The 24,003-nt window shown below is 42.1% G+C and overlaps 1 protein-coding gene across 4 annotated transcripts in view; it reads right to left on the reverse strand.

The window, feature by feature from the left end:
* Positions 1-22,653, reverse strand: part of colq (collagen-like tail subunit (single strand of homotrimer) of asymmetric acetylcholinesterase) — a 102,931-nt gene extending 80,278 nt beyond the window's left edge. For 2 of the 4 annotated variants that reach the window (XM_055660227.1, XM_055660210.1), the window contains exons 1-4: positions 22,396-22,653; positions 16,802-17,000; positions 11,755-11,864; positions 4,903-5,004 (exon numbers count right to left, since the gene is read on the reverse strand). In XM_055660227.1, the coding sequence (XP_055516202.1) occupies positions 4,903-5,004; positions 11,755-11,864; positions 16,802-16,967 (378 nt within the window). In that variant the 5' untranslated portion in view covers positions 16,968-17,000; positions 22,396-22,653. Of the gene's footprint in view, positions 1-4,902; positions 5,005-11,754; positions 11,865-16,801; positions 17,001-18,150; positions 18,496-22,395 lie in introns of those variants that run through there. The other 2 variants (XM_055660218.1, XM_055660237.1) reach the window with 2 other exon arrangements.
* Positions 22,654-24,003: the final 1,350 nt, after the last annotated feature.

The raw sequence follows: 24,003 nt of genomic DNA on the forward strand, positions 1-24,003 counted from the left end.
ACAGAAATTTTATGTAAAATAAACACAGCTAACACTGGACATCTCTATAACACGACAGCAACAAAGGAAACCTTCAGCAGTTTGGAAACGCGCTTTCATGTCAGATCTTATTAAATGGCAGAGAATTAAAAGCAAAATATAAAATTAGAAAGGGCTGCAGGTAAATGGATTAGATTAGGTTACAGTTTTTGTAGAATAACATTACTGTAAGATAATAAAGAGAAGAGGATAAGGGAGTGATGAACATATATTAATTAAAATCAGGAGTTGGCCATTCGGCCCCAAAAGCCTGATATGCTATTTAATAACATGACTTAATCTCCACACTCTTATTTATTAGCGGCAATCTTTGAACCTCTTGTGTATGAAGCATCTATCTCCCTCTGCCTTAAAAATATTCAAATACTTTGTTTCTTTCTCTCCCAGCCTTTTTCAGGAAGAAAGATCCAAATATTCATAAGTGTGTGAGGGATAAAAACAAATTTTTGTCCGTCTTTGATACTTATTTTTATACAGCGACTTCTGGTTTAGATTTTCCACATTGAATTGAATTGAATTGAATCCTTTATTTGTATGTATTGCATGTATTGAAACACGTAACCGCTTTTATATGTCTGAATGATGTCCCCTCTCACCCACATCAAGTTAATACAAGCCTAGCCTGTTCAACATGATGCAAGTTGCCTATCCTAGATTTGGTCAAGTAAAATAAAACAGAAAATGCTGGAAACACTCAGTAAATCAGCCAGCATTTCTGGAAAGAAAGAGTTAATGTTTTGCTGCAATGTCTTGACCCGAAACATCAACCATTCTTTTGTCTCTGCAGATGCTACCTGTATCATTGAGTTCCTCCAAGAGTTTGTTTTCTGCTCCCTGTTTTTATATTCAATTTCCCTAGGTAACATTTAGCTACATAATAGTCTTTTGTGAGTCATGTGCTGGGACACCCAAATCCCACTGCATCTCAGAAACCTGCAATCTCTCACATTTAGGTAATATGCCTCCTTATTACTTTTCCTGCCAAAGTGGAAACTTCACATTTTCTGAGTACTGCATTTCATGGATATTTGCCTTCTCATTTAAGCCTATATCACTTCAGAACCATTAAATTCAGCTATTTTAATTTGATAATATCTCATTTATATCATATGGGATGTGCTAATATCAATTCCTAACAGTTGAGACGGAGCCACTTGGAAGGTAATGTGTGAATTTGCTAAGGAATACTTAACCACCAGATTAAAATAGCGGCATTTTAGGTGAACGTAATGTCTTTGACAAATCTAATGGTTGTCTAATAGTGCAATTAGATGGATACATCAAACAGCGCACAAAGGCCTGTATCTTGATCATCTTTACTTTTTTGTATTTCGTTCATTCATTGGTCTTTATTTCTCTACATTATCATCTATATCTCTCATTTCCTTTTCCCTTGACTAGCCTGAAAAAGGGTTTTGACCTGAAACGTCACCCATTCCTTCTCTCCAGAGATGCTGGCTGTCCCGCTGAGCTACTCCAGCTTTTTGTGCCTATCTTCGGTTTAAACCAGCAGCTGCAGTTCCTCCCTACACTATAAACACCATTTGTGGGTTCTTTTCACCGTTTTTTTTAATTTTAGAAATTTGGCCATGAAATGCTTGTATATATCTATATAATTAAAAGTCTCATCTTGACCACTTTCTGTTTGCACTGCATATTGATTTTCGAGAAAAAAAACGCTACCACTTACGGCTGTGATTTTTGGCCATCTTACTCAGTGTCCGCCTCCGCTGCATAGGACAAGAGGATTTTTCCCATCGATGAAAAATAAAAGTTATTAGTGTTTAAAAAATGTTGAGATTCTCTCTCCTGTCAGTCATCGCCATGAAGGCCACGCCCCTTCCAGTGAGAGGGGGAGAGACTATAAAACCCGGACGTGTGGGCGTGGCTCAGTCTCTGCAAGATGGGGGAGGGAGAGGTCACCTTGGTGGCCTTGCACCCTGCTTGAAATGGTAGGAAATTTCATTTGAATTTGGTGGCCTGAACTCTGCTTGAAATGGAATTTCAAGGAATAGCCATGAGTCAACTGCCAGCCCACCAGCCATGAGTGAGTGAGCTGCCAGAAAACCAGGCTTGAGTGACTGAGCTGCCAGCCCAAGAATCCATTCGGCCCACAATGTCCATACTAGCCCTCTGGAAACCAGTCCCTTCAGCCTACAACACCCATACTAGTGTTCCAGAAAGCCCCCCCCCCCCCCACCCCACAGACCGACATCCACTATAAACCCACTGAATCCCATGGCTACCTGGACCACACTTCTTCCCACCCTGCTTCCTGCAAGGATTCCATCCCCATCTCCCAATTCCTCCGTCTATGCCGCATCTGCACCCAGGATGAGGTGTTCCACATCAGGGCATCGGAGATGTCCTCATTCTTCAGGGAACGGGGGTTCCCTTCTTCTACTATAGATGAGGTTCTCACTACGGAGCTCCCTCTGTAATTCCATGATCAATTTGTCCTTTCCCACCAGAACCATTACTCAACAACATACCTCGGTGACTGCCAATCACCCCCCCCCGGACACTTATTATTATTTATTCAAATTGTTTGCTATGTCGCTCTTTCAGGAAGATGCTAAATGCATTTCGTTGTCTCTGTACTGTACACTGACAATGACAATTAAAATTGAATCTGAATCTGAATCTGAATCTGAACCACCCAAAACGTTGCCTATTTCCTTCGCTCCATAGATGCTGCCTCACCCGCTGAGTTTCTCAAACATTTTTGTCTACCTTCAATTTTCCAGCATCTGCAGTTCCTTCTTAAATAAATAATTAAGAAGGCAAATCATTTTCAGTTTTAGTTTAGTTTAGAGCTACTGCACGGAAAGAGGCAATTTGGTCCACACTGTGCATGGATCACCCGTTCACATTAGTTCTATGTTATCTCCACTTTCACATCCATTCCCTCCACACTAGGGACAACATACAGAGGCCAATTCAACTACAAACCTACACGTCTTTGAGATGTAAGAGAAAACCGGAGCATTCGGTACAAACCCACGTAGTCACAGGGAGAATGTGGAAATTCCACACAGACAGCATCCAAGGTCAAAATCAAATCTTTGTCTCTGGTCCTGTGATCAGTGACTCTGACTCTACCAGCTGCACTACTGTGCCGCCTGTTGACATTTATTGCGAGAAGGCTGGAATATAAATCTTGCTGAAATTATAAGCAGTTTTGGTAAAAATGTTGTGTGCATTTCTGACTGAAGGAAGGACATACATAACTTGGAGGTAGTGCTACATAGATTTATAAGAATAATTCCATAAATGAAGGTGCTTTACAATCAGCAAATTACAAACTGCAAGAAAAACTCAGCAGGTCAGGCAGCATCCGTGGAGGGAAATGGATTAGATAACGTTTCGGATTGGGTCTCTTCTTCATCAAGATAAATTGCGTAATAATTCCTTATTGAAATTTGAAGAATGAGCGAGTATTTCTTTGAAATAGACAAAATTTTTGAAGGGAATTTATGGGATAGTTGTGTTCCCTTTAAGGTAAGTCTATAGCTTGGGGATGCGATCTCACAATAAGGGATAGCTCCTTTAAAACTACAACAAGGAGAATCTTTGGCAGCAAGAGGATTGCAAATCTTTGGAATTCTTCACCCCCGAGGATTGTGAATGTGTTGTCATTATATTCTAGACTACTTTCAAGAGGCTGCCAGATAAAGGAATCAGATATGGGAATCAGGTAGAAAAGAATACTTGAGGTAAAGAATCATCCATGATCTTACTGAATGGAAGAGCAGACTCAAGGGGCAGCATGCCTCATTCCCACACCTATTTCTTCTCTTCTTCTAGCCTATTTACAACAGGACTGGTCTAACATTTGCAGCAAGTTCTGAAGGTAGTTTGTAATGGATACAGACTTTACGACTTCCTCTCATCAATACATTTTCAAATGGAAATCTCGTGAACCACTTAGCAATTCTAATATAATTACTTTTTTCATTGTAGTCAAATAATAAAACATCCAGTGATTCAGCTAACAGGGAAGTAGGAGGTACAATAAATATAAAGAACTGCAATATAAAATTGGATGCTACAGGATCACCACTGGCAGATGAACATAATTACAGTCTAAAGCAATCTGGTAGTTTTTTATTTAAAATGCTGTAAAACAAAGGTTGATTTATTGTCTAAATAATTTATCCTTCCATCAATAATCCAGTTTTACATAGTGGAACAGTTCCTCTCCAAATGTCAGCAACAATTAGTTTTACGTTTTCAAGTGATTACAGACAATTATTTTTCCTAAAATAGAGAAGCAAAAACAAGCTAGTATATTTTGCAAAAAACAAAGATTTCTTGCCTTCTAACATGTGCATGACATCAACACAAAATCCCTTTTTAGAACATTACTTTGGGATAGTTCATGCACCTGACATTACTCAGTCAAGAAATAGGATGTGTATCTTTCAGGTTAGTGGAGAAATTTGCCCTGATTCACTAATTCTAAAGATGTGAGGTTTGGCAATTGGTTGTTCTTCCACCATATCATGTCATGTTTCCTCTGCAGATTTGTTCTTAACAAGTGCTGTATAATTGGATGGAACCTTTGTTTATTTACATCCTTAACCCAACTATAACTGACCTCTCCACAATCTGTGTGACATAAAGCACTTTTGTAGTTGGCTGACATGTTTGGGTTCATTTAATGAGACATATAAATAAAAAGATAGAAAGGAAAGCAATGCTCCTTTGGGAAACATTTGGAGGTGGTCGGGATGGGGTGAGCATTGCTGAGTAAGGCTGAAAAATGGTTGTGCTTTGAGTTACTTTAATTTAATATAAATTTAGACCAAAAGATTGATTTTCAAATGACCTTATTCATCCCAAAATGTTTATTATTCTTACCTGGGGACCTGAAGGCCCAGGAGGACCAATTATACCTGTTACTTTACATGAAGGTTCGGTTGGCTTTATTTCCAGGGGTAAGTTTTGCAAATTATCTTCTTGCTGAGGAAAGCAAAAACAAAACATGTGTTGTTATTCCAAATTAATCAAATCAGTCAAAAGATGTACAGGAAAAAGAAAATGGATCATCTGGGCAGAGTGCACAAAATAAACTAAAGTGTGAAGGTTAGAAATAAGGAGCAACGGCAATCCACTATCTAATTGTTTAAATTAACAGAGAAAAATAGGAGTGAACCATTATAAAAGAATGCTAAAGAAGAAACACAAATGCAATATACAAGACGTATATTGCAATGCACAATCCACACCTTTGAAATAGCTCAGTTGATTAACGCACTATCTGGGGTCAAAAATAAAATGCTAATCTGGGCTGAGATATTTCTTGCCTGGGTCAAATGTCCTTCTAACATGGGATATCTAGCACATACATGCAGACAGGACATGGAACCATCTCTGATGAATGACATTAGAAATTTGATGAAGGGGAGAACAATAGCACAATTTCCTTCATAAAAAAGACAAATCTTAAAACATTCGATAATCATTATAGACTTCAACTTGACAATCTATCTATATATTACTAAAAGTCGGTTCTTGACCGGTTTTGGCCATCTGTGCTGCGATTTCCAATAGAACGCCGCCACCTATGGCCGTCATGTTTGGCCACCTTGCTCAGGGCCCCCCTCCACCGTATGTGTGCCGAGGATTTTTCCCGTAGATGAAAAATGACAGAGATATTAATGATTTTACAAAATTCCCCAGTCTCTCTGCTGCCCCTGCTGGCGGCAGGGGGGAGGGACTATAAAACCAGGAAGTGGTGTGCCTCAATCAGTGTCTACAAGCGGAGGAAGGCAGAGGGTCACGTTTCTCTGAGCTGTGAATAACACTGAACACATGTCTACTCAAATGTAAGTGTCCTTAGTGGTTCTAAAACGCTTGCAGAATGTGTCTATTGGTTCTAAAATGTTTGCAAAAAGTGTTTATTGGTTCTAAAATGTTTGCAAAAAGTGTCTCTTTTGGTTCTACAATGCTCGCGGAATGTGTCTATTTTGGTTCTAAAATGTTTTTTAGGTTCTCCCCCCCCGTTCCTCTCCCCTTCCCCTTTCCTCTCCCCCCCATCTCCTCCCCCCCCCCATCTCCCCCCCCCCTCCCTCTTCTCTCCCTCTCCCCCCCCCTCCTCCCCCCCTCTCCTCTCCTCTCTCTCCTCTCCCCCTCTCCATCTCCTCTTTTTCTCCCCTCCCCTCCATCCCCTCCCCCACCATTCCTCCCCTAAACCCCCCTCGCCTCCACACACCCCTACACCCTTCCCTCCACCCTCCCTCCCCCCTCTCTCTGCTCCCCACCTCTCCCCTCCCCTCTCAGCACACCCCCTCATTCCCCTCTCTTCCCCCCCCCCCCCCTCCCCCTCCCCCACCCGTCCCCCCCCCCCCCCCCCACCCCCTCCCCTCCCCCCCCACCCTCCCTCCATCCCCTAAACCCCCTCCCCTCCACACCCCCTACCCTCTTCCCTCCACCCTCCCCCCTGCTCCCCACCTCTCCCCCCTATCTCTCCCCCTCACTCTCACCCTCTCTCTCTCTTCCCCTCCTCCCCCACCTTTTCCCCCTTACCCACCCTCCCTCTTCTCCTCCTCTCCACCCCCCTCTCCCTCTTGCCCCTCTCTCTCTGTCCCTTCTCTATCTGCCCTCACTCTCTACCCCCCCCCCCCCCCCCCCCCCCCCTCTCTAGGTGTGACTGCAAGTTGTATGCGTCAGTAGATAGGGTGTTTATGGGGGGTAAAAGGAGCAAATTAATAATATTAATATAATATCAAGGGGGGTGATTAGCGTGAGTGCGGGGGGGGGGGGGGGGGGGGGGGGGGGCTGGTAGTTAGTGTGTGTGACGCTGCATGCCGCCTCCTTCCCCCACTACCGCACGTTGAGGGAACAGACCCAACAGGTCTGCACTTGGTCTAGTAATATCTAAAAATAAACCAGTTAATGCATATATAAAACATGAAGCTGTTATGTGTTTCAGTTGACAGTTTTGAAAACATGTTAAATTCCAATAACACATTACCGGACATTAACTCTTTTAATTACTTCCCCTTCGATCTCACCACACACCATCCCACTGTACGTTATTCAACTGCCTTTCCACATTTCCCCAGATCTTTAATTGTTCCTAAACTATTAGATCTTTAATTTCTTCAATTTCTTATGAGCTGAACAAATATGTTGCCTACTTCTTTTTTTGCAATCTTAGCTATCGACTCCTTACAGCATCTGTAGCTTGTCTTTCATATTTACAGCATCAGCAATCATTTGCCGTTATTATAGTAACTGTGTTGAACTAGATGTGTGAAATATTACTGAGTTTATCTCAGGAAACATTCCATTCTCCAGCAAAGTAATATTATGTATATTAAACGGATTTGAATTGATTTTTCCTCTTTCCTCTGCCTTGGATGATCTGCCAGAATAGATACCAACAAAGTGTTTCAAAAGCAAAAAGTTGCAAATAATGTAAATATTCAGCAGGTCAGACGAAAAGGATGCTAGCCAAATTGCTGAGTGTTTCCACTTTTATGTCAAACAAAAGCAAAGGAAAATAATTGCGTAGAGTTATACAGCATGCACATAGGCTATTCGGCCCAATTTTCCTTGTTCACTAAATTGCATACCTAAATTAGACACATTCCCTGCATTTAGCCCATATCCCTCTAGACCTTTTATATTCAAGTACCTGTTCAAATACCCTTTAAACATTGTAATTGTACCCCCTCATTCATTTCCTCTGCAACTTATTCCATATACCTATCATACTCTGTGTGAAAACATTGCCATTCGGGTCCCCTTTCATCTTAAATCTACACCCACTAGTTTTAGACACACCTGTCCTGGGGAAAAGACAGTGATCATTTATGTCATCTATGCCCCTCGATGTTGTTGTCTGTCTGTCGGTCTGTCTGTCTGTCTGCCTCTAAATCTCTCATCTTGTTTGTTTGGATGTCTATCTGTGAGTGAGTGAGATCCTGAAATTATACCAAAATGGTACACGATAACACTACAATTTTTGTGCCACCTTACTCACAATTGTCCTGTGGTATGTTTTCAACAAGTTTCGTTCAGGTTGATGTTATTTTTTCCAAGTTATCACATTTATAAGTTTACAAAATCCAGTTTGAGAAAGAATGACTTGAACACCGCAGTAGCAGTTGCTGGCAGTTACAGCAATGATGTCACAATGGGATCTCATTTGCAACAATGTTGCAATCACAGAACACCGAGTCCTGGCAGAGGGATGCTGAACAGGAGGGAGAGGGAATGCTGGGGAGGCAGGGGAAGTGGAATTGGCATTTTTTTTTAAGTCCAGGCAGCAGGTGCTTGCATTTTTTTTAAGTTTAAAAAGAGGGAGGATGAAGAGGAGTGGGTGAGGGTGCTGGGGGATAAGGGGAAATGAGCCACCCCTGCGCAGTTGGGGGCTATGGGTGAGTGGTGGAATATTGCGTTGGGGAACGGGTTGCGATGTGGGAACGGGTGAGTGGTGGAATATTGCTTTGGGGGAACTGGTTGCATCGGGGGACCAGGCCTCCCATGTGACAGGGACACAACGGGTCCCACTTGGGTGTGTGTGTGTGTGTGTGTGTGTGTGTGTGTGTGTGTGTGTGTGTGTGTGTGTGTGTGTGTGTGTGTGTGTGTGCACATGTGTGTGTGTCTCTAAAACTCTCATCTTGTTTGTGATTATATATGTATTTTGTGTATGTGCTCCTGGAGCTACACCAAAATGGTACACGATAGTGCTCCAAATTTTTGACCACCTTACGCACAGTTGTCTTATTGCGTTTTTATCAAATTTTGTTCAGATTGATGTTATATTTTACAAGGTATTCACTTTTTAACTTTACAAAATCCAGTTTGAAAAAAAATAACTTGAAGTTGCAGTTAGCAACTATGATGTCACAATGGGAACTCATTTACATAAACTGCCCCTCAGCAGTGTTCCACTGACAGTTAGCAGCGTGTGACATCACAATAGGATCTAACATGAACTGCCTGTTCCACCCAGTGCAATTAGAGATTTGTTATGTTGTTAGGAGAGGGAGGGAGTGGAGGAGGAGAAATGTTATTTAAACATTGTGTTTAGTGGGGGACTGGGATAGGGGAGAGGTGAGGTGTGGGAAAGCTGTGTTCTGTGAGGGAGAGGAGAGAGGTAGGGAGGGGAGAGTGGTTATGGAGGGAGGGAGTGACTGAGGGTAGGGGAAAGGAGAGGGAGGGAAAGGTGAGGGAGTGTTGGGGATGAGGGGCAATGGAGCAGTATAGGGGTAGGAAGAGGGATGGCGAGGCACAGTTGGGGAGGGTTGTCGTGACTCGTGTCACAACGGGGATCTCTGGTTTCACAACAGGAACCCGTCAGCCACGCCTGCGCAGTTGGGGGCTATAGGTGAGTGGTGGAATTCTGCGTTTAGGGACTTGCCCTCCCATGTGACGGACCCAACAGGTCCCACTTGGTCTAGTACCTCTATAAAGTCAACCTTCATCCTCCTACACCAGGCAAAAAAGCTACAGCCTAAATAGTTCAAGTCCCACCTTATAATTCAAGCTCTCCTGTCTCTGTAGCATTCTTGTGAATCTTTTCTGCGCCGGTTCCAGCTTAAACACTGTCCTGTACAGTTGTAGCATGATGTCCAAATTTTTGTAGTGATTACACCGACCAATGAAGGCACATGTGCCTTATGCCTTCTTCACCACCCTGACCACCTGTTATGCCACTTTCAGGGAACCATGTACTTGTAACCCTTGGTCTCTCTGTTCTACAACATTCCCCTGGGCCCTATCATTTACTGTGTAAATTCTGCCCTGAATTATTTTACCAAAATTCCTAATTCTGCACTTGTCCAAGTTAAATTCCACCAGCCATTCCTTGGCCCATTCCCAGTTGATCCAGATCCTGTTGTAAACTCAGATTACCAGTCTTCCCTGCCCACTATCTCAAAGTTTTGATGTGATCTGCAAGATGAGGAACAAAGAAGGACCTAGCATCAATCCCTATATTATCCCCTTGGTCACAAACCTCCAATTTGATAACCCTCCGCTACTACGCTACGCCTCCTACCACCATTCTACTTACCTTACCTACCCTGGATCCCATGTGAACTAACCTTCCAGATCAGCCCACTGCAGAACTTCATCAAAGATCTTGCTAAGATTCACGTAGCAACATCTACTGCTCTAACCTTGTCAGTCCTCTTGGTTACCTCTTCAAAAATCTCAAATAAAATTTGTGAGATTCTATTTCCCCATGTACAAAGGCATGCTGACTATCCTTGATCTGTTCTTGCAGGTAGATTTTGTCTCTCACAATCCCTTTTAAGCACTTTCCCACCACAGCATGTGACAATAAACTATTTGAACTATAGTTCTAATTTGTTCTTCCAGCCTTTTCTAAATAAAGGCACAACATTAGCCACTATACACTTATTAATGATCTGGATGAGGGAATTGAAGGCAATATCTCCATGTTTGCGGATGACACTAAGCTGGGGGGCAGTGTTAGCTGTGAGGAGGATGCTAGGAGACTGCAGGGTGACTTGGATAGGCTGGGTGAGTGGGCAAATGTTTGGCAGATGCAGTATAATGTGGATAAATGTGAGGTTATCCATTTTGGTGGCAAAAACAGGACAGCAGACTATTATCTAAATGGTGGCCGATTGGGGAAGGGGGAGATGCAGCGAGACCTGGGTGTCATGGTACACCAGTCATTGAAGGTAGGCATGCAGGTGCAGCAGGCAGTAAAGAAAGCGAATGGTATGTTAGCTTTCATTGCAAAAGGATTTGAGTATAGGAGCAGAGAGGTTCTACTGCAGTTGTACAGGGTCTTGGTGAGACCACACCTGGAGTATTGCGTACAGTTTTGGTCTCCAAATCTGAGGAAGGACATTATTGCCATAGAGGGAGTGCAGAGACAGTTCACCAGACTGATTCCTGGGATGTCAGGACTGTCTTATGAAGAAAGACTGGATAGACTTGGTTTATACTCTCTAGAATTTAGAAGATTGAGAGGGGATCTTATAGAAACTTACAAAATTCTTAAGGGGTTGGACAGGCTAGATGCAGGAAGATTGTTCCCGATGTTAGGGAAGTCCAGGACAAGGGGTCACAGCTTAAGGATAAAGGGGAAATCCTTTTAAAACCGAGATGAGAAGAACTTTTTTCACGCAGAGAGTGGTGAATCTCTGGAACTCTCTGCCACAGAGGGTAGTTGAGGCCAGTTCATTGGCTATATTTAAGAGAGAGTTAGATGTGGCCCTTGTGGCTAAGGGGATCAGGGGGTATGGAGAGAAGGCAGGTACGGGATACTGAGTTGGATGATCAGCCATGATCATATTGAATGGCGGTGCAGGCTCGAAGGGCCGAATGGCCTACTCCTGCACCTAATTTCTATGTTTCTATGTTTCTATACGGTCATCTGATGCCTTACACATGGTTAACGATGATACAAATATCTCTGTCAGGGCCCCAGCAATTTCTTCTCTATCTTCCACAATGTCTTAGGGTCATCCAGGTCATGCCCCAGGAATTTGTCTTACTTCATTTGCTTTAACACTGCCAGCACCAATTCTTTTGGAATATGGGTATATTTCAAGACATCGCTATTCTCTTCTTGAATTCCCAAGCTTCTGTGACATTCTTCATAATAAATAGAGACTGCAAATATGTATTTAAGACATCATCCACCTCCTGTGGGTACCATCGTGCAATTGGTAAGAATGATAGCATTGTGGATATATTGCATAGGAACTTGAATGTACTCACTAGACTTTTAATTTCCATGAAGGCAGGTGGTGGAAACATTGGAGGTGGTGGAGGGGTCAGAAGGCAGCATTTGTTAATGCTTCTTTTCTTGTGTTCCACTGGTGCCAATGCTGCATTGCAAATAAAAGATAATTAAACAGTACCTTATTGTAGTTTACATTACAACTCAATAATCTTCTCTTAAGGAATAATAATCTCAAGAATTTGAACAAAGCAATGTAAAAGAGCAACATAATATTAATGCCAAGCTTGGGCTATTGATAAATAACCATGCCAATCAACTAATTATAAGACACACAGCAGTAGAAATCTTCAGATTAGTACTGATCTAGTACAAAATTATAATAAAATAAAAATTAGTGCAAAATCATGGATGAATTGACTATTCGGAATATTCAATGACATTTATAAGCAAAATTGACAAACTAATTGTCTGGTAATTGCATATTTAAAATAGAAAATTAAGGAACTGTCATTTTATTAAAGTATGCTTGTTGAATCATGTTGAAAACTTGAAGCAGAGATAAGCAGCGGTGACTGGCTGTCATGATTGTCCACCCACCATAACAGCAAGGATTATTGTTTACAGATATCCGATCTTTTGATTCATGCTTTGCACATTTCAATGTCAATGTTATAAGCTTCTAGTTTATAGACAATAGACAATAGGTCGGCCCTTCGAGCCATTCAATGTGATCATGGCTGATCATCCACAAACAGTACCCCGTTCCTGCCTTCTCCCCACATCCCCTGACTCTGCTATCTTTAAGAACCCTATCTAACTCTCTTGAAAGTATCTGGAGAACCAGCCTCCGCTGCCCTCTGAGGCAGAGAATTCCACAGACTTACAACTCTCCGTGTGAAAAAGTGTTTCCTCATTGCTGTTTAAATGGCTCACCCCTTATTCTTAAACTGTAGCCCCTGGTTCTGGGCTCCCCCAACATTGGGAACACGTTTCCTGCCTCTAGTGTGTCCAAACTCTCTTTAATCTTATATGTCTCAATAAGATCCCCTCTCACCTTGCTAAATTCCAGAGTGTACAAGCCCTGCTGCTCCATTCTCTTAGCATATGACAGTCCCGCCATCCCGGGAATTAACCTTGTGAACCTATTCTGCACTCCCTCAATAGCAAGAATGTCCTTCCTCAAATTTGGAGACCAAAACTGCACACAATAGTTTCACTGTACTGCAACTAGGAAACTAATTATAAAAGAAATGAACTAGACCCGGGTACATTAATGCCTGTGAAAATTAGAGGATCATTAAGCAACTCGCCTCCTGACATCCCAAAGCCATCCCACCAGTTGCAAACTACATGTTGGGAGTGTGACTGAATATTTTCCATTTGCTTGGATAAGCTGCAATAATCCTCAAGAACTTCAACACCGTCCAACTTCAACAAAGAAACTTGTGTGAAGAGTGCCTCAACAATGAAATTGGATCTTCTGCAATTACTCTGTGAGGCTTCTTAGAAGAAACTCTGAAATCAGTCGCCTACCAGATGGTAGGGCCTCAGAAAATCATCATGTACAAGTACACCTCCATATACTTCCGACTGGGATTGTGTTTACCGTTTCTTGAGTGGCCCCTGAGGCAAATCCTGGATGGGCTGTAAATGTTGACCTGCTTACTACCTTTTCACAGATTAAAAAAAAGTGATATGCAACTGCATTAGTTGCAGTTCTAAAAAAAAAACCCTAGTTAGGATTTATATATATTTTGAAATTCCTTATCTGGCAACTGTGACCGGGATAATTATTTTTGGTACAAAAGGATATACTTTCCCAGGCATTAAAATTACAGGTCCTCCCCAGGTTATAAACACCTGACTTATGTACAAGCATTTCAGAGACCAGCGGGATGGAACAATTTTCCAGAATGGAACCTTATTAACCTGGAGAAGACTCATAATAAAAGATTAGCAGAGAATAGAACGCAAAGGATATTATCAGCAGATCAGGCAGCATCTGTGATTAACATTTCATAGTAATGGATTTTCATCAGAATCAGGGCCATCTTATTTTCAATTGAACTATCAATTGAAATTTCACCCCGATAAGTGTGACGTGATGCATTGGTTGATAGCGTGGAAGGTAGTCTTAAGTTACAGGGTAATAGTGATGTTGGTGAAAAGGGCTGAGATACCACGAATAGTTGGGTTCTCAGGAAGAACAGAGGGATTTGGGGTACAAGTTTAAAGATCCTTGAAGGTGACAGTGCAGGTAGATAATATGGTTATGAGGCATATGAGATATTGGCTTTCCTGTGTTGGACCATTGAATACAAGTGCAAGGAAGTTATGCTCCAAATTTATAAAACATTGGCTAGACTTCAACTGTAGCACTGCAAGCAGTTCTAGACACTACACTATAGTAAAGAAATGATAGCACTGGAGACTATGCAGAGGAAACCCACCGCCTGCGATGCACAATCAATTATGAGGAGAAGCTGGGTTTGTTTTCCCTGAAAAAGATGAGGTGATCGAAATATATAAAATCAAAAGGATTATAGACAAGGTAGACTGCAGGAAATCTTTCCCCATACCAGAGTTGGATAAAATTATAGATTTAGTTTAAGCGTTAAGAAATTTAGAAGGATCTGAGGGGGGACATTTTTAACATGGAGAGTGGCGACTCCACTACCTGAAAGACTGGTGGAAGCAGAGTCAACGACCGTGTGTAAGAAGTGTTACTATGAGCCCTTTAATCACCTCAGCATAGAACGCTATGGGCCAGGTGCTGCAAGATGGGATTAGTTACAGATGATGCCTGCCAGGGAAAACGGCCTGGGTAATGCAAGGAGATTTTCCAATATCAGGTAACCAGTTCTCGTCCCTCTCCCACCAGTCTACCCAGGTACACTCACATTTGGTTCACTACGGCCATTCCCCCCCCACCCCACCATCTTGCGCCCAGGCCACATCACCAAGACTCATTACCTTTCCACATCCGGTTCTATCCACCCATATCCTCCTTGCCCCGACCCTTCCATCTTCTTATCACCTTCCCTATAGTGTTACACCGATCACCTACTGGCCTCACTCCTGCTTCTCACTTCTTTCTACATCTCATCTACGCTTGCTGTCCTGATGCGACCATCGCTTCGCTTCCACAGATGTTCTTCAGCCCGCTGAGTTCCTCCGTCTATACTATTCATCTATGGTCTCTTGTTTCTCAATTGACAACCCTATATAACAGACTCATCCATAAAAAAGGCCCACTGGATGGTAAATCCCAACTCTAAAGCAAACTGTTCCCTCTACAAAATCTTTATGGTATTAAGATCCTCAAGTATGATATTCAGCACTGAACAGAATTCCCCCGCAAACACAAAAACCTATGTTTACATACGTTCAGCTTCACTTTCTGACACTTGTTCTCAATGCTACAATCTATTCAATCACTTATGCAACTGTTTTGCTAACTTGTTCTGTCATCTTCAGTTATTTACATAAAGACAACGGGGTTGTCTTTTTTTTGCACTATCTTTAAAATTGTAGCATTTAATTTAAGTTGTACTTTGTAAGCCTTCATATCATATTAAAAACGACACAAAGTGCTGGATCTACGGGTCAGGCGGCATCGCTGAATAACATGCATAGATGACCTTCGGGTCGGGACCCTTCTTCAGACTTGGACGCCTTCAAAGCATACCTTGAGGAGATGTCGCCGTGGCCCAGTCAACATGTAAAAACAATGAAATGCAGGCAGCCTGAAGCAGCGTCCCGACCCGAAACGTCACCTATCCATGTTCTCCAGAGATGCTGTCTGATTTGTTGAGTTACTCCAGCACTTTGTGTCTTTTTTTGTAAACCAGCATTTTTACAGTTTCCCGTTTCTCCCGATCAGATAATACTTCCAGTGCGCTCCATTGACAATATATGATAGCGATTTGGTGGTTCTCTAATCACTCAATGAAAACGAAACAAACAACCTATCCTGCAATATTATTGTGTCCGCATCTTTTGCTGCACATATATTCGTAGTTCGGTGCACTCCTACGGAACTGGACAAGTCAACAACAGCCTCGTGTTTTAATGTTGTTTGTTTTTTTGTACTGGATGGGGGCGAAAGTAGGAACGGGGTACTGATTTTGGATGATCAGCCATGATCATATTGAATGGCGGTGTTGGCTCGAAGGGCCGAATGGCCCACTCCTGCATCTATTTTCTATGTTTCTATGTGGTGGTGTGCAAAACTTTCGAAACAAGGAACTGTTCCCAGTTTTATTTTAAAGACAAAGTGCTGGAGTAACTCACCGGTCAGGCCGCATCTCTGGAGAACATGGATTGGTGACATTTCGGGTCGGGTCCCTTCTTCAATCTGAAATCGATGATTTACTCCAGCATTGTGTGCCTTACATTAAAAACGCTACGTGTACCAAATCTTATGAATCTCAATAAATGGCCGCATAAAATAATCCATAATCTTTCATGAAGCGTTACTCTAATTTCCATGTAGAACACTTTCTCCTCAGCAGTTCCACCCGAGATGGTTTTCACACTAAATGGGTTGTTTAACATCTTCTTAATTGTTGTGTTTTAAAATTCGATCTAAATGTCCTTATCCAAGTCTAATTTAGCGGTTCCCAAGGCAACGTCCGCAAACAATTAGAAATAGTTTCCCATAAAGTCTTGCTGGCTGAGCAAGTTATTTCAGGAGACCTGACTGAATATGTGATATGTACGGAGCCAGCTGATGTTTACCCTCTCACATCCGATTGGCGTCCTGTAGCAATAAGGAAGAGACCCGTTGTATTTTTAGAAAGATTTGCGCTTAGATTTGTCCTCTCTCCCGGTGAAGCGACCGAAATAGAATGAACGCAAAGACAATTTACAATATTAGAAATCTAACACTGGCCCATGCAAATCGTTTAACCTCCTGGTCCACGACAGGTCGGTAATCCGGTGGGATCAGATTAGGACATTGATTAGGACAATCTTAGCCGAATTCGGAGTGTTGGTTTTACGTACACTGTCGATGTCATGCATTTTATACAAAACTGCAAACAAAAGAGATGGGAATGGCGTAATAATAATGCATTATACCTGTTTGCAATGAGAAAGCTTTGTCCAAGAAGGTAGAGTCAGCCAACGCATGGCAGAAAAAGAGCTGGAGCAAAAGTCCAAAAGCGATCAGGAACATCCCGGCTCGGCTGCTGTTCAAACCTGACGCTGGCGTCGCTGTTGCCATTTGAAGAAGAATGCCGAGCATTTCCCATTAAATCTTTTCCTTACCGCAGACCAGCTATATTTAACCAGAAAGTAATCAGCTGCTTTTACAACACAAGCCCCATCGCGGACATTAGACACTGGCATCACACGTTATTGCTAGAACGTGATCAATGTACGTAAATCTGGCCGGCGGCGTGGATATTTGAATACCCAAACCCTCATCCATAGGGAAGGGCTGTGCATTCGTGGCCCCGGCTTCAATACAGTTTGTCACTTAGGATCTTGATCACTTTAAGTAGTTCAGAGGGTGGCTTTGACAACATACGACAGTAGTTTTAATTTCAGTTTATGACTTCCAATAATATCAACACCTCCCTTAACCAAACACTAGGTGCTCTATCTTAAAGTCTTGATCACATATATTATATAGTCATGCTCTGGTTGTCTGCGCTCATAGTGAAAACGCGATACTTGCTATTTTATTCGCCATAAACTTTTGGGCGAAAAATCGCGAGTTTTCAAACGAATGAATTTTTAAATTTTTTAAACCCATAATTACCAACAATGAAAAGATTAGACCAAATTCCGGTCTCAACACTAACCCTAAATACATGATTAGTCCTAATCAAAATACAAATAGCATCTGGTAACACATTTAGTGGAGTGGAGGCACCACCCTTATTGCCCTAACATATATCACTCTCATCATACAAATAGATAGCATCCATATTAACCCAGACCTCGTTGAAGATTAAAGGTCTATAAACCTTAACATATGCACTTTAACTCGAACCTGATAAGCCTACCCGTAGTGCAAACTACCCTCTTAATCTTTATCCCATAGCAAAAACAAAGACACGCTTAATAATGTTCCCGAAATCCGCGGTTGCTGTTAACTCGGGCTGTAATACAAAACCATTGATTTCTAAACCGGATTCTTGTCGGTTCTTCAAAAATAGTGACCTTTTTGGTTCATGAGTTGTGGTCGATTTTTTTGTGTTCATGTTCAACTTTCCTTTAAGATCGCACAGAATGAAGCATTTCAAACCCCTCCTACAATTCGTGAGATTGTAGTATTGTATTTATAATGCGTGCATTGACGGCGCACTCGTTCAAGTAGTTAGTTGGCGATTCTTGATTTAAACGAAAGGCTTACTTAAAATTTCATTCAAGACTCAAAATATCTGCCAATTGTTTTGTTTGAACTATAATTTCGGACTTACCTATTTAGATTATTTAATTCTGAGGGCAATCTTAAAGTATTATGATCCCATTTCCTCGACTGTAAACTCAAGCCCAATGCAATTCACCATCTACTGACGTGTGTGGTCGAGACGGATTTCAGTCAGTCTGGGATTATCTCCAGGCGGCTATGACAATATCGAGCGAGATTCTCATATATCTGCTCTTTGCTATGAACGTTAATGTTGTTTTGTTTTAAATCCTTTTTATTCTACACCCAAGGAAAGAAATACGATGCGGAAATGCCTCGTCGACTGGAAAGTGGCACACAGTCTTGGTACCATCAGGAAAATGAATGCATCAGCGTCTTGGCAGATCGCATTACATCTCGTTCACTGCCATTAGAATCAGCTATCCCACTATTGCACTCACAGACTGTAACAACTAAATCCTGCATTAATTCCACTCCATTAACCGGGGGAGACGTCCCACGCTTGAGTCCACAGGGATAGTTTAAAACACAAAGATGCAGCTGTAATAAGTAACGCCCGGCATTACCCCGAAGTAATGCTTGTGCTCCGTGTGAGGAGACTAACCGAGACTAACCGTGCTTCGTGAATATTTGGTTGGGGGTGGGGGGGGGGGTTGTGGGGGGGGGGGGGGGGGGGGGGGGGGAATACTGAGACTGAATGATCAACTATATAATTCGTCTCCTTATATAAATGTTATATTGCATATCTGCATTGTTCCCATTCAATCTCTGTTTATTCACGACAACGTAACTATATAAGAGACACAAGGAACTGCGGATGGTGGAATCTTGTGTTCCGCCCCCACCTCTTTTCCGGCTTTCTCCCCCCTAGCACAATCAGTATGAAAAAGGATCCCGACCAGAAACGTTGTCTATCCATTCCCTCCAGAGTTGTTGCCTGATCAACTGAGTTACTCCAGTACTTTGTGTTTAACTCAACGATTAGTGCCGCCCTTCAAATGCCGAGTCTGTGCACCCAATACCTGCAGCCCGACCTGCAACAGGTTGACTCGACTCGAACTGTGTTTCAGCCCAACCCTGTCGAAGATAGTTAAACGCAGGATTTAATTAGTGAAACTATGAATCTCATACATCTGTCATTCGGTTGCTTTGATAATCCCCCGATGAAGTAGTCAGTAAAGGAGAAGAGTTCTTACCACGCTTTGGAGGTAGGTTGGTGCGTCTTCCACAGACGAGTCCGCACTGGTACACGTTAATAAGCTTATTGATCCGCTCCATCAAGTAAATCAGATTTATTAAACCTAGCCGTTTTATTCTAGAATTAATAGCTAAGCAATTAAAGAGAGAGCTATTCCTCAACATGTATATCATGCACGAATACAGTTTTAGACAAGCGGGAAGTTAAATCAATCTTTTCCTCATTCATTAAGTGTTCCATTCAATTAATGAAAACACCAGACAAAATTGTTGAGGAATTTCAATAAGCTTTCACGAGTAACTCCAAAAAGAAATAATTGCATTACAAATTATACAGTGATCAGGTTAGCACCCGGACCAGTACCGCAGCATCCACGCACTGCATTACCGATCAATTGCAGTTATTTATATAACGTTTGTAAAATTGATAAAATTTAAAATTTTCAGTGGAAAACACTTTAATTGATCGACCCCACGCCTTTGAAGGCAGGGATAGTTTTAAACCATAACACACATTCCACTTGGCCGATGTTCCTTTCTCCTCAAATAACCTGTTCCAGTCAACTTGAGCGAGGCATTCACTTTTACCATCAAAGATATGGAGGAGATTACAACTGTGATCGGTTTCTCACATTCGTAAAGCAAATAAGAAAGCTCAACTGAAATTGAGCACTGAGTAGGTTAACCAGTATCTGTGGGAAATGGAGATAGCATTTCAGACTTTGACCTTAAGTGGTCATATCTCTGCTTAGTGTTTATGGTTTTTGGTTTTATTTAAATTAAGGTAAAAAAAAAAACCAATGCTAACACTGACACTAAACAACAGTTTTTTATTTAGTAGCAAGTTTATTTAGTCCTTTATTTTTACTGTAAATATCAACTATCACAATGATAATCAGTATTCCACATCTAGTATTACTCTGCTGACAACTTGTAGAATAAACTATTCTTCCCGGGGGGGGGGGGGGGGGGGGGGGGGGGGGGGGGATGGGATATATGCTAACAAAAGTTCATTATGAAGCCAAATACAAGTCCCTTATAGACAGAAATGGGAGAATTTACCATTGGAACCAAGAAATGACACAAACATTTAATTATTTGTTTCTGCCTTCATGGAAGAGGTCACAAATAAGTTTCCAAAAGTGCTGGGGCCATAATGAAAAGAAGGACTTGAAAGATATTAGTACCTAGAAATAAATATTACAAGAGTCTACCTATATTATTGAGAGTGAAAGATGATTAATCCTCAGGCAATTAAAAAACAAAGGAAAGGGAGAATAAACAGGGTACTATAGGCCAATAACCGAACATCTTTCGTACTGAAAAGGCATGATTGTGTTATAAAGGATGTGACTACAGAACAATAGGATAATATCAATGGTTTTAACCAAAGCCAATGTGAATTTATGAAAGGGAAATTGTGTTTGTCAAAATACTAACGTTTTGGAGAAAGCAACTGGTAGAACAGATCAGGAAGAACCTGTAGATGTGACATATTTAAATGTTCAGAGAAGCTTTGATAATGCCTCTTGAAAGAGAATAGTATGCAAAATTAAGCTCTGACACGATTGACACAAGATGCTGTCTTGAACTGAAAATTGATTAATAAATGCATCTTATTCAGGTTGCAGTCAGTGATTATTGGGATAGGGCAGGATCAATGCATGTGCTCAGCTATTGATCATATATAGTCAATCATTCAGTCAAGACATTCACTCATGATTGCACATCAAAGAAAGCACATCGGCGCCTCTACTTCCTGAGAAGATTACGGAGAGTCGGTATGTCAAAGAGGACTCTCTCGGACTGCTACAGGTGCACAGTAGAGAGCATGCTGACTGGTTGCATCGTGGCTTGGTTCGGAAACTAGTGTGTCCAGGAGTGGAAAAGAATGCAGAAAGTTGTGACCACTGCCCAGTCCATCATCGGCTCTGACCTCCCCACAATCGAAGGGATCTATCGCAGTTGCTGCCTCAAAAAGGCTGCCAACATTATCAAGGAGCCACACCATCCTGGCCACGCACTCATCTCTCTGCTGCCATCAGGTAGAAGGTACAGGAGCCTGAAATCTGGTACATCCGGGTTCAGGAACAGCTGCTTCCCCACAGCCATCAGGCTATTAACCTTGCCATCAAACAAACTCTGAACTATAACAGCCTATTGCACTGTATCTGTTTATTTATGTGTATATTATGGTCTATGCTCTCTAGACACACTGAACTGTTTTGTATTTATGCTTACAATACTCTGTTGTGCTTCAGCAAGCAAGAATTTCATTGTCTTATCTGGGGCACATGGACTTGACTTAACGCTCAAATGCTTATTACCAAACAGCTTATTCTTTCTCCTAAATCCCACTCATGATCATTAATGAATAACAACGCTGACCAGTTTTTTCCCCATCATTGGGGACAATAATAATGATAAGAGAATTTTTTAGGAAATTACTTAGCGGAAAAAAAGACTGATATCACCAATCAGTGCACAAACGACCTTAGCAGGTTGCTACGGACGATTGTTTTGTTTAGACGGTGCAACCCACACATCTGGTACGTAAATACGAATGTCATTGTTCCATTTCGGTGACAATTAAACACTCTTGGTCTGGGGGATTATGTATATGTCACGGTTGGTGTTTTTGAATAGTTGAAGAGAAGTATGCAAGTCCCTAGTTTCTCCACTCTCTTCTCCTTTGTGTCATCTGGCCATGTTTGGTTTCATCAGAGCACAATGTACGACCTCTCTACAAAAGACCAGAAGGGTTCGTCAGAAGCAAAAAACACCAAGTGCTGGAGGAAGTCACCTGGTCAGGCAGCATCTGTGGAGGAGAATGGATAAACGACCTTTCTTCTGAATATTCTCAGTGTGGAATATTTATTCCGCACGTTTAAAGGCAAACCTTGCAGTTTTGTGGGAGCGGTTTGAGGAAAGGAACTGAACAGAGACTTGGCACAGGCAGGTTAAAATATCTAGGCGAATATATAGTGAGGCTTTTGAATGAATAGGGAGGATACCAACATTTGAACATATTCTATCGCTAGCAGCACAACGTTTTAGGTTTTTAAATTGTCATGAAAAACATGGCTGTCGCAATTACCTTTATCCGCAGTGTCCCTGCGATTTGCTTGAACCTAACTTCATCGTCCCGCATGGATAGCCCGCCCAACATTGTCACTTGCCAGCAGCAATTGTAAAGCTAGCCTTTAGCACTTACAGGCCAGCTTCCCCCCTCTCCTCCACGGTGCACGGGTGAATGCCTACGTTCCTCCCATGATTGGGAGCTTGTGGTCTAGGGGGCAGAACATTGGCCAGGCCGCTCCAGACAGCCCAGTGGCTTGAAACGTTCTCTACCGGCACCGGCACCGGCACCCCACCCCACCCCCTCACTGGCCAGTCACCGCTGACCAGTACAGGCATTCACGCCGCCGACCCTGCTATTGTCACAGAGCAAGGAGATGCGGCCCCCTGCAAGCGGGAAACATGCATCTGAAGCTGCTGTTTCTTTCTTGCCTCAATGTTTGGTCGAACAGTCTTCGTTTTACGACTCGGGAACCTTGGTAATTGATATAAATTACAGAAGACTTGAATAATCTACAAAGGTGCCAGATCTATACTGTCTGTGACTTCAGTTACAAAACCAATTGTTTCTAATATATCTTTGCTTGTCGAACTGATGAATCAAAGTTCTCACTGCCACCTCTTGGTATAGTTTTGAATGACAGAATTGTTGTCGAGCTGGAGGAACAAGCAAGTAACAGATAGATCCATAAGGAAAATTGAAATTTCTTCCCAATAGGGCGGCAGAATTATTTTTTTAAATGGAAAGAATGGATTATTGAGCTGGATGGACCGGAAATGTCTTGCCTGAAGTTATTACCATAATTATGATTTGTAATCCGAATCATGTTTCGGTGGGGGTGCAATAGTCAAAGGACTTTTGCAGGCTGTCGGATTGTGAAGCCATGGAGTGTCCAACAGGTTTTAATCATTCTTCACTGACTCTCGCCCGAAGCAGACAATTTATACACAGTGGCTGGAAATGTTTTAAAGTCTTTTTTTTCTCCATCTTTCCCCTGAAAACACAAACATAGAACGTCCATTCAACCCACCAAGTCTGTGTCAGCTCGGAGAGCAATGCCATTTAGCCATTCATTTCCCTAATCAAACAATCTACGTCCATCAGGGGCAATTTACAGTGGCCACTTAACCAACCACTCACACTGCTTTAGGATGTGGGACGAAAGTCACAGAGAAAACCTGCAAACTCCACACTAGAAGATTCAACCTAGATCAAGAGCTGTGAGACAGCTGCACCGCTCTATCACCTGTTATGAGGTGGGAGTAAATTGCCAATGGCTTTCGAAGATAAAGAGTTCAAGGTGGAGTTGAATCATCAAACGTGATCCTCCTGGTGATTATGACCTGCTGTTTCACTCTCCGGTCTGATCCCCATATCTTTCAAAGGCCCATCTCAGAACCCATATAAAAAAATGACAGAACTCCCAGCTCTCAGGGGCAGAAGATTCCAAAGATCAACATCCTTGGAGAAGTTAGTTATTGACTCAGAATTAAACAGGTGTGCTTTCATCATGAGACCATGTCTCATGGTGGTACTGGGTACCCCCAACAGGTGAAATATCCTCCTTTGGTATTCTATTGGTTTATTGTCATATGTACCGACATAGAGTTAAGATATTTGTTTCAC

This window comes from Leucoraja erinacea, chromosome 2, assembly GCF_028641065.1.
Source record: "Leucoraja erinacea ecotype New England chromosome 2, Leri_hhj_1, whole genome shotgun sequence".
NCBI lineage: Eukaryota > Metazoa > Chordata > Chondrichthyes > Rajiformes > Rajidae > Leucoraja > Leucoraja erinaceus.